The 15,035-nt window shown below is 46.3% G+C and overlaps 1 protein-coding gene across 1 annotated transcript in view; it reads left to right on the top strand.

Annotated features, from left to right (window-relative positions):
* Positions 1–15,035, top strand: part of LOC138548018 (cytochrome P450 4B1-like) — a 312,989-nt gene that overhangs the window by 276,496 nt on the left and 21,458 nt on the right. The window contains exon 11 of the mRNA XM_069642250.1: positions 5,960–6,042. Within this exon, the coding sequence (XP_069498351.1) occupies positions 5,960–6,042 (83 nt within the window). The remainder of the gene's footprint in view (positions 1–5,959; positions 6,043–15,035) is intronic.

Genomic DNA, 15,035 nt, shown 5'->3' with positions numbered 1-15,035 from the left:
GTCTCTCAAGGTTGGATTACTGCAGAAGCCTATTTCTAAATCTACCTGCTCCTACTCTCTGCCCTTTGCAACTTATCCAGAACAGGACTGCAAGACTTGTACTTAGCCTCAAGCCCTGGGGTTGTATCTCTCTAGCCCTGAAATCTCTCCACTGGCTCGCAGTGGCTGCACGAATTAAATTCAAAACCCTTTGCAATGTCCACAAGGCTTTCTGGGACCTGGATCCAAAATACCTTCAGCTTTCCCTCCGTAAATACCTTCCCTCTCGAGCTCTTTGCTTCTCCACCTCTAAATCCCTCAGGATCAGTCGTTTTCCAAAGAAACAAGCTGGGGGTAGATCTCTGTCTTCGACTGGGGCCTCCCTGCCGCTCTGAAACTTGAGGAGAACCATCTCCGGTTCCGGAAGCACCTCAAGACGTTCCTCTTTGCTTCTGCCTTCTCTCCTCCTCTCCCCTGTTGATCTGTTCTGTCTCGGCATCGTGCACCTGGTCACTCTCTGACTTTCGGGCCCAGGTACCTGCTCACCCTGCCACCCCCCCGCACTGCCTCCTGGCAATCCCTTGCGCTGGGGTCTATATCTGTAACCCTACAGTCCCCACCTTTTTTTCTGCACTTATGAGACACAGCCTGTCTGTTGCCTTAAACCTAGCACTTGCCACTTGCTGGCTACGCTACCACTGTTTCTTGCTTTTTTTTAATGTATTTATTCATGTTTTATTTATTTGTATTCCTTTTTGCTCAGCACTTTCCACTTCTCCCCCCCCCTCCCTTGCACTTTCCCCTTTCCCTCTCCCATGCAGTTACGCGTTCTCAATGTCACTGGGCCTAGTAAGATTGTTGTTTTTGTTCTCCCTTGTTCCTCTCCCTTGCCTTGTTATGCTCTGAAACACTTGTGTACGAGCGTGATACAAATACTTCTATGCAGAAGGCTGAGATATGTGAATTAATTGACTTAAGTCTGGTTTAGCGATTGTATTTATTAACTGTTTTTACTTTTGTCTACCAGTTCCTTCGACTTAGATAATTATTTTGAAAATAGTTTATTGTAGAATATACTTCCCAAATAGATTGATTTGTTGTCGTATTCTAACATGAAAAAGAGATGACGCTTTGGGACAGTATGAAGTGATTAAGAATGAGCAATTTATCTGATAATGTCAGTGGGCCTCATTACGACCCAGGCGGTAAGGGGTTTACGCCAGCGTAAACAGCGCCGACCCTTACCGCCTGAGTACGAGATCCCTTAGCGCCATGGCGGATTTAACACCTGCTTTTAGCAGGTGTTAAAATCCATGGCGCTAAGGGACCATGGAGTTAATTACGCCATCGTAATTTACGGTGGCGTAATTAACGCCTTCCCCACTCCCATTATGCCCTATGGGGCAAAAATGGGAATGGGGAAGGGTAAATGGGGATTGGGGACTTACCGCCCCGCCAAGGTCGGAATGGGGCGGTAAGTCCGCCATCCACCATGGCGGAGTTGGCAACTTAGCGCCATGGACCATGGTGCCAATAGCGCCATGGTCCTCCGCCAAGGTCGTAATGAGGCCCAGTGAATTTTATTTAAGCTTGTGTCGAATCATGTTAATTGAAACTGTCCTTTATAGCTAAGAAAGTGGTGAGTCCATTTTAGATGTAATGTTTTAGAAAAACATAAGTAATTGATAATGTATTGTTTTAAGGACTGGTCACCTATTGTATTGTCTGTATTAATGTCTGATTCCGATTTGCTATTAGATAATTGCTTTTATATACCCGTATAATATTGTTATTTTTCTATGACATGTTTTGTATCTTTTATGACAACTGTGGAGTGTACTGGATTGGGATGCAGCTTCATGGGATAGTAGAGGGCATAATTTAATGTCAACTAAGGGTGTTCGTTCAACATGTTGTGATAAAGAGAGACAACGTGGCCTCCTAGACTTATAAGAACAGAGAAGGGGGAACAAAATCCCAGTCCATGGGAACCCTGTTAGCCCAACTCATCACATGGGCAGAGTCCCATCGTCTCTCATTTCAGTTTGTATGCATTTGTCGTATCACTACACTGGACGTTTGTCTCAGGTAACAGGTGTTTCATGAGCACTGCAGGAGTCATGGGGTGCTAATTCTAGATCTTTGTGTAGTTCACTTGAGAGATCAGGTTCGCCAGTATTGTTCTAGGTTCAGAAATCCTCTAGTTTTGGGGATACATGCTCTTTCTCTGATTTGGCTCAGTGCCCTACTTTATCTACTTTATGCCTTCCTACCCATTGCGTTAGTATCCAGGGTTTTCGTCAAATGCAGAGAGGGCAGAAATGTTTCCGGTAGCCCTCTTTTGCCCGAGGAAACCTTGATTTCCGATCCTGTAGGGATAGGAGAGAGAACCAGTGTGGATGTTGGACATAGTCCCCCTCCTCTATATCCAACCATGAGGTGTGCATCAGAACCTTGCGTCAGCTCAGGCTTGGGGTTTGGAGCTTGAACACAAGGGATCATTGAGATTAGGATTGTCTGAGGCAGTGGCTGGATGGTCCAATTGTTGAAGAAACAAGACAGGCATATAGCAACCATGAGTTGGTGTATAGATAAACAACTTCATCCGTTACTCCAACCCCACACATTTCATTTTGTGAGATTTCAAGAAGGGATTGGTGGTATCCTTATTGAAGATGCAACGTGTGGCGATCTGGGCATTTCGGTTCCATTGGGGGCTATACAGCTGGTAAATTCTGTAATTTCCAGATTCATAAGTCTTGTTCTATGTTAAATCTCCTCATCTATAATCAGGTTGCCCCCTTAGGATTTCTCCCTAGTTTTTATAGGACAAATCTCTCTCCTTTCAAACTTCTATTTTAGGTAGATCCTGAATGACTTGTGGGGAATACTCTCTTCTTGGTGTCCATTTGGTCCGTCGGATGTTTGGGGGATCTAAGAACTCTGGTTTGTTCTCCTCCCTATTTCAGCCTTCTCTCAAACGCTCTAATAATAGGCATAGGTTCAGGTTTTCTTCACAACATCTGCTCTGCCTTTACTATTCCCCAGGATGTTTGTTCTTCCAGCCATAACTCAGAATAACACTCTTGGCGAGCAATCAGATATCAGTTGATTAGATGTATTTAGAAGTAAACTGATGTACAAAGAAAGGGCAGCTTTCTATAGGAAGTGTGATAATGTGTTTATCCTGGCCAAATGGATCTGACTTACCATGGCTAAGTCGTATGAATCTCAAAGGCTCCCTCCCCGCCCCATCATGGCTAAGTCGTATGAATCTCAAAGGCTCCCTCCCTGCCCCATCATGGCTAAGTCGTATGAATCTCAAAGGCTCCCTCCCTGCCCCATCATGGCTAAGTCGTATGAATCTCAAAGGCTCCCTCCCTGCCCCATCATGGCTAAGTCGTATGAATCTCAAAGGCTCCCTCCCTGCCCCATCATGGCTAAGTCGAATGAATCTCAAAGGCTCCCTCCCTGCCCCATCATGGCTAAGTCGAATGAATCTCAAAGGCTCCCTCCCTGCCCCATCATGGCTAAGTCGAATGAATCTCAAAGGCTCCCTCCCTGGCCCATCATTCAGGATAGATCCCCCAGTGAAATGGTTGCCTTTCTGGCTGCTGTCTTGGGAGTTGCCTGTATTGATGTACGTAGGAGGCCCACACGCCCCTCCTGTTCTACTTTAATTTACCACTACAGGCTGCATGTATTGTGGGAGAGTGAAAGGGCAGTGGGCGATGCAGTGCTTCAGGCAGCTCTTTGGTCTTAAAGAGATGAGTTGATTGATGTTGGCAATACAAAAACACAGGGTTTTGCATTCATCCATGTGTGTTTTTATTTATTTTTGAAACTCTTCATTTCAATTGGCGTGGTGCTAAATTGGCATCATTGGGTATTTCCAAGTTGAGGAGTAGGAAGAAGGGGGATACCCTAGGATAATGCATAAATGAGGCATTGTAATCACTACTATACAGAGTCTCCTACTTCGTTCCAGTACTCAAGGTCCTCCCAAGGTGTTGTCACTAAAGCTGTAGTTGGATGTCACAGACGTGAGTCTTCCTCTGGATGAACTGTATGGCCCACAGTGCAGTAGGGGCCAGAGATGTGTTCTGTGTGGATGCCTCATTGAGTGAGTTTTCGGATGAGGGTACAGACCCTGCATAATGGTGATTATCAGGCGTAATTATTAACATGCATTGTACCCCACCCAATGATAGGTTTATTGTTAGTTTTTCACACATTGATAATGTGCATGCTGTTCAGACTTGTTGTCTTGAACGTTCATATATCCAAAGCTTTTGTAATAGATTGCTTCAGGTGGTTTCATTCCACATTTTCAGTTCCCTGAACAAATCCAAAATATGTGGGGCAAAGTGCATTTCTCCTGTGTACACCCATTTAGGGATGGATAGTGTAAGAGGGTTAGATTGGCTCATTGTTTGCAGCGTTTCTTTTTGTTTTGGAAGTTCTGTCAGGCACGTCCAAATTTAGCATCTATTCAACAGTGTTTATGAAGAATGTCAATGCTTCTCTCATCACTAAACCCAGTGTTATCTTAATATACGCTATGGTGTAATAGTTGTACGTGGAAGCTGTGAAGGTGCGGTCCCCCGAAGTAATATAGAAAACAGAACACGAAAGGGATCAAAAATGGAGTAGACAGCTTGCAAGATAAAATAGCTTTTTTATTTACAAATATTGCCGGGAGAATGTCAGACAGCTCAGTGGAACTGAACTGAAAAAAACAACTCCTACATACCTGCAACAATATTTAAGGCAGAAAACCGCACATTAACATATTCCATACAGGAAGCATTAATTCTAATCCTAACATTTCAATTGTTTGGTCGTCATCAAGCACCAAAAGAACACTATGCATTTAACATTGTGATTTGAGGTTTCCTTTGTCATGACCATTGAAACCACCCGCCCAACATGACATAATTTAATAGCTGAAAATGTCACACTCCCATTGGTTGGCACTCATCATGGTACAATTGATTAAAAAAAAGCTCTGCCCTAATTGGACAGTGACACCTGAGACAGCTCGGGGAGTAGCAGCCCACCGAGACGGATCAATGGTGTAGTGAGGGGAAATCAGTGAGGTCAAAACTATATTGCATCCCATGGAACACCATAATCCCTTCCCCATGATTGACCCTTTGGCCTTCCTCCCCTTGCACCTGCAACTGCCAACTCTGGAGCTGACCTTCTAGGTATCCTCTTACAATGAATAGCTGTATAAAAAAGCGTGTGTGTGGCCCTGCTCCTGGAAATGAATATCTTCTATTTATTTGTTTTACCAAGACACTTTTACCTCCGGACCTGCTCTGGACCTGTGCATGTGTCTCACTGTGTATTTCACAACCCTTATGCATTCATTTGTTCATCGTCTGGAAGACACCTGCTGTCTCTAACCCCATTTCAGGCCCCTAAGAATTTTATCCCTCGCAACAATTAACTGAACACTAATTGGCATCTCTTTCCATCCTGACCTTGGCTGCTTAGAGCTTTCAGCCCCCCAGCAAAATGAAATTCAATTAAATGACTATATCTCCACAAAGCTATCTCACTAGAATGGCAACATCTGCAGCCTTTCGCGATAGTGTATTTTAACATGGCCGACCTCTTGCTTAATATGCTCTTGCTCAATACAGCAACTAACAACTACACCTCCTAAAACACCATCCACACAATCAACATAAATCCAAACTACATAACCCTATATAAAAATATGAGTGTTATAAAAGAATGCGAATACATGCTTTCTACATGTGTGTTTTTCAATGCAGCACACAGCTTGAAAGCTCTCTAAAGTGTGGCAAAACTATATCTACTCTAAATACAATGTCACACCTACGTCACCACTAGAGTCTGATGCCTGTCTAAAGGGTTTTCTTATCTTAAACTTGTGTACACCTTTAGGACGTTGGATCAACTTTCCCTGATTGGTGACTCTTCACTGACCAACCATCTTGTTTTTCAGGTGTTTGACCCATTGCGATTCTCTCCAGAGAATTCCTCCAATCGGCATGCTTATGGTTTCGTGCCATTTGCTGCAGGACCAAGGTACGGTACCTTTCTGAATGATTTTTTGTGATAAGTGCTATGCCTAAATGAGCCATTTAACTTTTATGATTAAGATGCATCTGCCTGCTCTTTTACTGTTCCCCAGATTTTCACTGTATTTTATTCAATTACCCATGTGACAGCAACCTAAAGATACTAGCCTAGGTGTGGCATGCAGCATTTAAAGGAGCGAGAATGTGTCTCTACACTTCTAGACAGGGACTGGTCAAGAATGATCCATACATGATAACAAAATGATGAGCAGGAATCACCCACTTCTGAGCTGAAATGATTCATCAAAGATTTTTTATATTATTTTATTAGGTTTTATGGAACACAATAAGTAACATACAGACATCATATTGGCACATATTACAACCAACTGTATCCTGTCTACCCCCTCTTCCAGAAGAACTGCAGCCTTAAACATTAGTATAACTTCCCTTCCTCCCTCTACCCCTCATCCCACCCCCCAGAACACAATTTCTTCTCTTAGTCCACATATTTTTTGAGTATATTAATGTGTATGAGGTCCATTTTCCTTATTGTCTTGCGTCATGGTCCAGACTGAGCGGTAATGGCACAGATAATTAGCTATCCCCAGAGTTCCCAGATACATGCAGCTCGTAGAACATATAATTCTACATTTGCCCGTGGTTCCTCTGTCGTTCCTTCTGTGTTGACCCTCGTGCGGGATTGGGCACGTACTCATTGACAAAATCATTCCACATTGACTCATTCTGAGCCGCTCTGCCATGGAAGGCTGCAGTAATTCTTTCCCTTGTGTAAATGTTCGTTGCAACACCAACCCACTCTCTCTTGCTCGGGACCAAGCCCGCCTATCACTTAGTCACCAAGCAGGCCCATGCAGCGAGCAGTAAGGGGACCACAATTCCATGCATTCGTCTCAATTCACCCTCACATTCTTCCAAGCCAAACCGTATCAGGAGAGGTGCAGCTTTGTGTGGGATCCCATCTATCTGATTGATCCAACCAAGGACCTCATTCCAGTACACTTGAACCCGAGGACATTCCCACCACATGTGCCAGTAGTTGGCTCTCTCCCCACATTGACATCAGCACAAAGGGATCATGGTTTTAAACATTTTCGACAGCCTGTGAGGGTCGAATTGCCACCTATGGAGTAACTTGATGGCGTGCAATTTATATTGAGCTGCTATAGACACTTGTGAGGTTCCTATACATATCTTCGCCCACAATTCTTCAACCAATTCTCTACCTAAATCCTGTTCCCACGTATGCTTCAAGTTAGTAGTTGATCCCTTCCCAGTATCTAACAGTGCTCTGTACATGCTCGAGATCATTCCCTTGGTCCCTGTCACTGTGTCAAGTAATTTCTCAAATGGGGTGAGGTCTCTTTGTACTTTTTCATTATCTAAGTCCCATGTCAAATTGATCTCCAGATAGCGGATGGTGGTGCCTTCCATCACAAGGCCAAGTGTAGAGAGCCTTGTGGCATTCTCAGGGGTAAGCTCTTGTAATGGGAACAGTATAGATTTGTACCTATTAATTTTTAAGTCAAAGAGTTCCCCATATCTTTCTATCAAGTGTATGGCTCTAGGTATAGATGTTAAAGGGGTTTTTAACATGCAGCGGAATGTCGTCAGCGTAGAGGGCTACCTTGTATTCCCTCCCATCCACATGAAGACCCTCAACTTGAGGATCTGCCCTGAGTGTCTGAGCAAGAGGTTCTAGGGAGAGAGCGAATAGTATCGCTCAAAGAGGGCAGCCTTGCCTGGTGCCTCTCTCCAGGTCAAACCATCTGGAATACTCCGAATTGACCATAACTGATGCCTTGCGGGACGTATAGTCAGCCTTGATGCCTTTTTTGAAGATAGGGCCCAGTCCGACCTTGTCTAGTACTGCCTCTAAGAAGCCCCACTCCACCCTGTCGAACGCTTTTTCAGCATCAATTGACATAAGCGCGGGGTTGTCTGCCCTTCTCTTTGACTCTTGAATTAAGAGGAGTGTCTTGCGCATCGTGGCCGCGCCTTGACTCCCCAAGATAAATCTGACATGGTCGGAGTGTATTAATAGGGGCATATGTGTCTCAAGTCTGGCTGCCAGAACTTGTGTATACATTTTTGCGTCAATATTGATCAGCGAGATGGGAAAATATGATCTGCATTGTTTGGGGTCCTTGCCTTCTTTCGTGATCACAGAGATCAGCGCCTGTGAGAAGGATTCAGGAGCCACCCCTGTCTGCAAGATGTCGTTTAATAAGTCGACCATAAAGGGGAGGAGGGACGAGATAAAGGTCTTATAAAATCCGCCGTGTACCCGTCGTTACCCGGTGCTTTCCCTAGTGGGAGCCTCTTGATCGCCCTTTCGACCTCTTCTGCCGTAATCGGGGACTCCATCTCTTCCACTTTGTCTCGAGAGAGTCTCGGCATGTCCACCTCCCGCATGTATTGGTCTATGTCCATTTCCCCCTTGCCATTTCAGATCTATATAGATGTTCATAAAATTTGGAAATACCTCTGGGATCTCTTTCGTTTCTGTTGTCTGGGCATCGCCTCCCCCTTGAATAGCGGCAACCCACCCCTCTGCTCGTTGTCCCCGTAGTCTGGCAGCCAGCAGCGCATCTGCTTTATCGCCCTTCTCGTAATGTTTTTGCCTGAGAAACTGGAGTTTGTGTACGACTAGCCCCTCCTCTAAGTGACGGAGTCCCTTCCTTTTCTGTACAGCCTGTGCAACTTTCTCCGCTTTCCCCCTCGTGGATGTCAGTGCCGCAATATCGAGCTGTTTGATTTCCCTCCTCAGCCTATTCTCTATCAGAGTCCTTTCTCTCTTTTTCTCGGCCCCTTCTCTCATCAGGATACTCCGCCACGTTGCCTTCCCTGCCTCCCATACCACTCTCTTGGATACCTCTCCTGTGTAGTTTGTCTTAAAGTACTTCTCAATCTCACCTGTCAGTTCAGCGCAGAAGACAGGTTCCTTCCACAGGGTTTCATTGCAGCGCCACTTCGCACACCTGTGTGGCAATATAATAAGATTCATGTCAACAGTGACCATGTCATGATCCGACCATGAAACTGGGACAATCTCTGAGGTGGTCGTGGCATCACTCAAACCCTGCGAAAGATACAGATGTCTATTATGGTAAACGTGGAGTGAGGTGCTGAGTAAAATGTATACCCTGTTTCGTTGGGATGAAAGTTTTGCCAAATGTCACACAATCCGTACATCTCCATCATTTGCAACACCTCTGCACGGCCACCGCCTACCGGTTCACTTGCCTTCTGGTTGCCAGCCTGCCTATTCCATGCAGGATCCGCCCATAAGTTAAAATCTCCACCCAGAATGACATGCCCTGAGGCTTCCAACATTCTCTTCGGGACAGTGCATTGCAGGAAGCAAGACTGCCCAATGTTGGGAGAGTAAAGTATCGCGAGTGTGAGTGTGGTATTGTGTATCTTAACCACCACTAAGATGGCCCTCCCTTATACTTTAGTCCATACCTTAGAAATCTCAAGATTGAGCCCCCTCCTAACAAGTATACCCACTTCTGCCTTCTGCAAGGGACCGGAGCCCCAAAATTCAGTTCCCACCCTGGGGTACAAAACCCTACGTTCTTCCCCGCGTATATACTTGGTCTCTTGAAGGAACAGTACATCCAGCTACACACCAATGATAGTTTTGTGGGTGAGTTCCGACCTTTCACATTGAGTGTGCCCGCTCTGAGAAGTCTGGGTCTAGTGGATGGAGATTCTACCGCCATAGCCCTTTCTCTGGCTATTTCGCTCGTGTGTCACATACATACAATCTCTTCTCAATACATTCACTGCATCATCAAACATTTTCATGTAGAAACTTGTGTTTGTCCAACCCCCTCCCCTCAACCCCTCTACCCCCCCCAGCGGCGTCCGACCTAGCCGGGTTCTCATCACCTAGCCAGTTCCAGACCACCAGTGAGGACCGTGCATCCCACAATCCCACCTCATCAAACATTGAGCCCCCTTACCACCCTCCCGCCCCCCAACTCACAAGGATGATTAAACTCTTACATTGTTTCAAAGCAACCCAGCCCTGATCATAAACATGTCACTGCTAGTGTCTGGATCAGGTATGTTTGCAACTCCCCCATTTACCTTTGGGGTGCCCCTTTCGGAGTATCACAACGTTATGCGAAGATCAGCCGTTGGCACATGTACAAATGCCAGTACAGTGTTTGGTCTATCGCATCTTTTAGGGGTGACCCTTCCTGTCACTCAGGTCACTTCTAGCACTTGGTTGGTTCAAGTCAGCCAGATAGCCCGCAAAGACCAATGGCACACGTATCTATTGTATTGCGGGATGCCACTTGGTCATCGCTCCTTGTCCTGAGAAACGTCTTTACTCTGGTGTATAATTTCCATGTTCCTCAGGGTTCTGCACCTGGTGAGGCGTTCATCCTCCTGTATTTTCTGGAACCTGGGATCTTCTTTTGTCTCGGACCTTGAATATGCCATTGCCTGTCATCTTCATGTCCTTTTCCCTGGTTTTGTTCGTTTTCCTGGTTGCCCAGCAAGTCCCAGCAAGTTTGACGTGCAGGCCTTTCTCCGTTTTCAGTCAAACTGTATTTCCCTCCCATTCGAATGTGAGACAGAAGGGGTAGCCCCAACGGTATCAGATTCCCTTTTCTTTAAGCCATTTGGTTAGAGGCATACACACCCTTCGCATGGCAAGGGTGAGTGAGGATAGATCTTGAAAAATTGTCACTCTTGCCGTGTCGAGAAGGGTCTGTGGGGTGCGCTTGGCCTTTTTGAGAACTCTGGCCTTATCGACATAGTTGTGAAATTGTGCAAGGACTGCTTTCGGTCCACCCGTAGTTCTCCCAGCCCTGTGTATCCGATCAATTTTCGGTTCATCGATTGCGTCATCTTCGAACAGGAGTTTCACAATCGTGTGTAGGGTCTTTTTCAAATCCTGCTCGGTTTCCCCTTCCCTATTCGCGATCCTGAAGATCTTCAGGTTGTTCTGCCTCTCACAGTTCTCTAAATCGTCCATCTTCAGATGTAACTCCTCCTCTCTGGTTTCTATCTTTGCGATCCTCTGCTCCATTTGGGAGGCCAAGGTGTCGATGGAGGTTTGTTTGTGTTCTACTCCTTCCAGTCTCTCCTCAATCTTGTCAATTCTGAGCGTTACCTTGTCTACCTTACCACCAATGTCCGCCCTTATGCTTCTCATTTCAGTGACTAAGGCTGCCACATCAGCCATGGTCTCAGCTGCTTCCGCCTCCGATGCCGCCATTGTAGATTCCGGATTGGGGTCTACCTCGGAATGATGCGGGGTATAACAGTATTGGGCCAACTTCTGGTGACTGTTCATGTGTTCTTCCCGTGTGATTGGATGGGTGGTCAACGTGGCGAATTGTTCAGAGATTATTGTTGTTTTGAGGGGAGATACACTTCTGGTATGTGGGGGTGGTGATTTTAGTTCTTCGGGGGCCAGATGTGGGATCACATTAGTGGGCGGAGGAGTTACTCTCTGGGAGCAGGTTCTGTTGGCAGCACGCGTAGTTCAATGTGTGTCACTTCCTGTTGTTGAGGAGCAGTAGGTGTACGTGGAGGAAGGCACACACCCCGGTGTTGAGGGGCCAACCCTCCGGTTACCTCTGGTAGTATGTCTCTCTATGCCTCTGATATGACTTGTGGGGTTTCTCTCTCACTTGGCAGGTCTTAAGGTTTTACAGGTGTCATACTGGCGTTGTGTCCTCATGATTCCAGACTCCCTATGGAAAGGATAGCATGTTCAACCCCTTAGGGAGGTCATGGCCGTCGTGTTCTCGTGCAGCTCGGGGTGCTTCACCAGATTAGGTTCTGTGTTTGCATAAAGCAGTGCTTTGTCATTGACCTTCAGAATATGGCGGTAGTTCTTTCATGTAGCCCCGTCTGCTGCAGTGAGGCTGTTTGCTATAGAGCTGTGCCCGTCACGTTGGTAGCCCCAGAGTATACACATTACACTGGGTTGTTTACGTCGATATTACTTCAGATACAATGGCAGCCCCGAGTCAGGGGGTTTCAGAATGATTCGAGGAGTGTGCCTCAACTTGAGCTTGTTATCCGTGGCTGGTGTCCTCACTTTTGGGCCTTCCCGTCCCTTGTCAACCAACCACAGGGTTCCCCGAAGTGTCATTGGGAAACAAGCTAATTTTAGCTCCTAGATTCATTCCACCTGTGTAGGTTCTTCTGAGGGAGTACAGCCTGCTCTTCACTTCCATTCAGCAGTGATCAAAGAATTTCCTGGGTGGATCATTTGCTTGTGGCATGTGTGTTTGGTGTCTCGGGGGGGGGGTCATTAATGGGTTTCAGCCCTGGTGTTTGCGATGCTGGGCCTCTTACAATCTCGTCACCCCCTCTCCTCGGCGCCTCTCTAAACGTCACTGTGAGGTTGGGGCCGAAGTCCGCGTGGGACAGCCAGCCCGCTCTGTGGTGATGGCGTCGAAGTTGTTCCAAAGAGCAAGCTTCTTTGTATGCAGAATCTTGTGCGTTTTAGGTGGGTCCTGAGGTGTGCACAGGGTCACACCATGTTCGCCTGCTCCATCATGTGGTGTATCTGATTCAGGCGGACACTGTGGGCAGTAGACCGGCAGGACGGTCTGCAGCAAGTCGGGCGAGCACGATAGGCCCTGATCTCAGGGCGTGCACGTTTATTCGGAGAGGGGCCCAGGCGCAGCACCAGCCAGTGTCTGTCCCATCACATCCGTCGCGCTTAAATACCTGAGGTAGCGTGAAAAAAGTGAACCAGCCGTTGCAGGCGTGCACGTTTATTGATGAAATTCACTGGCTCACCTTCGGTGCCCCTCTGGAGCGCTATACTAGGACCAGGTCCGCTCACTGCTCGTTCCTCCTCTCGTGGATCCTCGGGGGTGCGTGCTCTGCCTCGAGACCGCCACGGCTTCTATGGTGTTCGTTTCAGCTGGTGACCTCCATAGATGGTTCAGAATACTTTTGCGGCCGTCTGTTTCACGGTACCAGACGTGTGTTACCTCTCCACTTTTGGGCGCGATTACACTTTCACTTTCGGCGTCAGCTCATGAACCAGGACGCAGCTGGGAACCGCCTCTTTCACAACAAGTTTCTCATCAATTCCTGCACCGATTTTCTTTCGATCTGTGGGGGGGAGTTGGTTCCCACATATGTCTCATCAAGTTGTCCCGGAGTAGGGGACCGCAAGTGGGGGCTCAAGCCACTTATGGGACCATGGGGTGTGGAGCTCACACAGAGGTTGGGCTCATCCGTGCCCCCCTGGTGGCCAGTCCCTTCATCAAATTTTTAAGCAGTGTTGCAGAAAAAAAGGGGGAATGAGGAGGGAACCAGAGCCAAATATATACGACAAAATTAAGCGATATTGACTACCCCTCATCTTAACATTAGGAGGACAGCTGTGTCATCACCAGAACGAGAGGAGCAGTGAGACAGGGACATGGATCCACATTGGAACACAATATCAATTCCATTAAAGAAATAATAGCAATTTGGAATATTGCAGTTCACTAGTGGGAAAGTGATGATATCTTGAAATATCGGATACATCCTCCGCCGTTCTAGCACGCTCATGCTCTCTCTCTTGCAATCTACCACGCTCAATTTTTCTATCTCACTTTAAGTCTGTCTCGCTCTAAGAGTATATTTCTCTCTCTCTCTCTCTCTCTCACTCTCTCTCTCTCTCTCTCTCTCTCTCTCTCTCTCTCTCTCTCTCTCTCCCTCTCCCTCTCCCTCTCTTTCTCTCTCTCTCTCGGTCTCTGTCTCTTGGAGAGCATTGTCCGGTGTGTGTTTGGTAGAAGTGAGCAAGCTGTTGCAGACAGCTCTGTGAATAGAGAAAAAAAGACAGATATATTGAAGTGTTGGTGTGCTGTTTTCTATGGTTAAAAGTAGAATGACAGACGCAGTTCCAGAGGCATCCCAAACGTGGGTACCTGGCCCAGGCCTGGTTTTTGAAGAGATGCATTGTAATCACAAATATCCAGCAGTAATGTCTCCATAACATTGAGGGCACATTTTCCATACAGGGAGGTTTAGGGGACAGGGATAGGAACTGCAGGGTGGGCTATCATACTGACAACCCTTGTAAGTGACCAGAGGACCAGGTTGGGGGGTCTACAACGGTGTCTATTGTTTATTCTCTATTGTCTATTGTTTGTTTGTTTGTTGGAGCAAATTGTAACCTATGCACAGGTTTAGCATCACCATGAACCAATTAGTGGCGAGTCAGCTAAATTAAACATTGCCTTGGTGCTTACAGAATAAGGAGATAATAGATTGTAATATATGAGCATTACCCTTTTGAAGAAGGAAGATTTTAAGTGACAAAATTGTGTCTACAATAACAATATACATTATTTTGTGATATGTTATCGTTCTAATAATGTACTCTTTCAAAATACCCCTATGCAAATGGGTAGATGACAAATAACACAAATTAGGGTTACTGGCTGCATTACATCAATTCAAAGAGCATTTTTGGAACATAAGAATGACCACAGATCATTATACTTGACAAAAAGGTCTGTGATGTGATCAAAGAGCTGTATGCTAAGTTCATTATGCACACTAAACTTTCGTGCTCATTATAATGTTCATAACACTCAACTGAACATTACAGTGTTTATACAAAAAAAGGGGTTCTGGGAGTCCCTCTACACGCATGAACACGGCCCATTGACCTGTTATTGGGTGGATGGCCCCCTGGAGAGTCTCAACCAAGTCTTTAGCTCACTTTCCCTTTCACAGAGGAGAAATATCTCTGCATATCAGTCTTCGTCCTGCCATGGGGCAGTCCAGCACCGAAATGCTAAGCAATTCTCCTCTGAACAAGAGTACCAACAGCAACCCCAGACACGTGTTTTGGCCTATTTAGGCCTCATGAGTGAGGTGGAGTTGCGCCTCTCTAAAAACATTGAGCAAGGGGTCCACATCTGGATTCCCCTGGTAACTTAGGGTGAAACCCAAAGTTACTTAATATGCAAAACAAAGGGGGTTCTGGGAGTC

The sequence above is a fragment of the Ambystoma mexicanum genome, chromosome 1q, assembly GCF_040938575.1.
Source record: "Ambystoma mexicanum isolate Mex_15411 chromosome 1q, UKY_AmexF1_1, whole genome shotgun sequence".
In the NCBI taxonomy this organism is placed as follows: domain Eukaryota; kingdom Metazoa; phylum Chordata; class Amphibia; order Caudata; family Ambystomatidae; genus Ambystoma; species Ambystoma mexicanum.
This window is presented reverse-complemented; position numbering and strand designations above follow the sequence as displayed.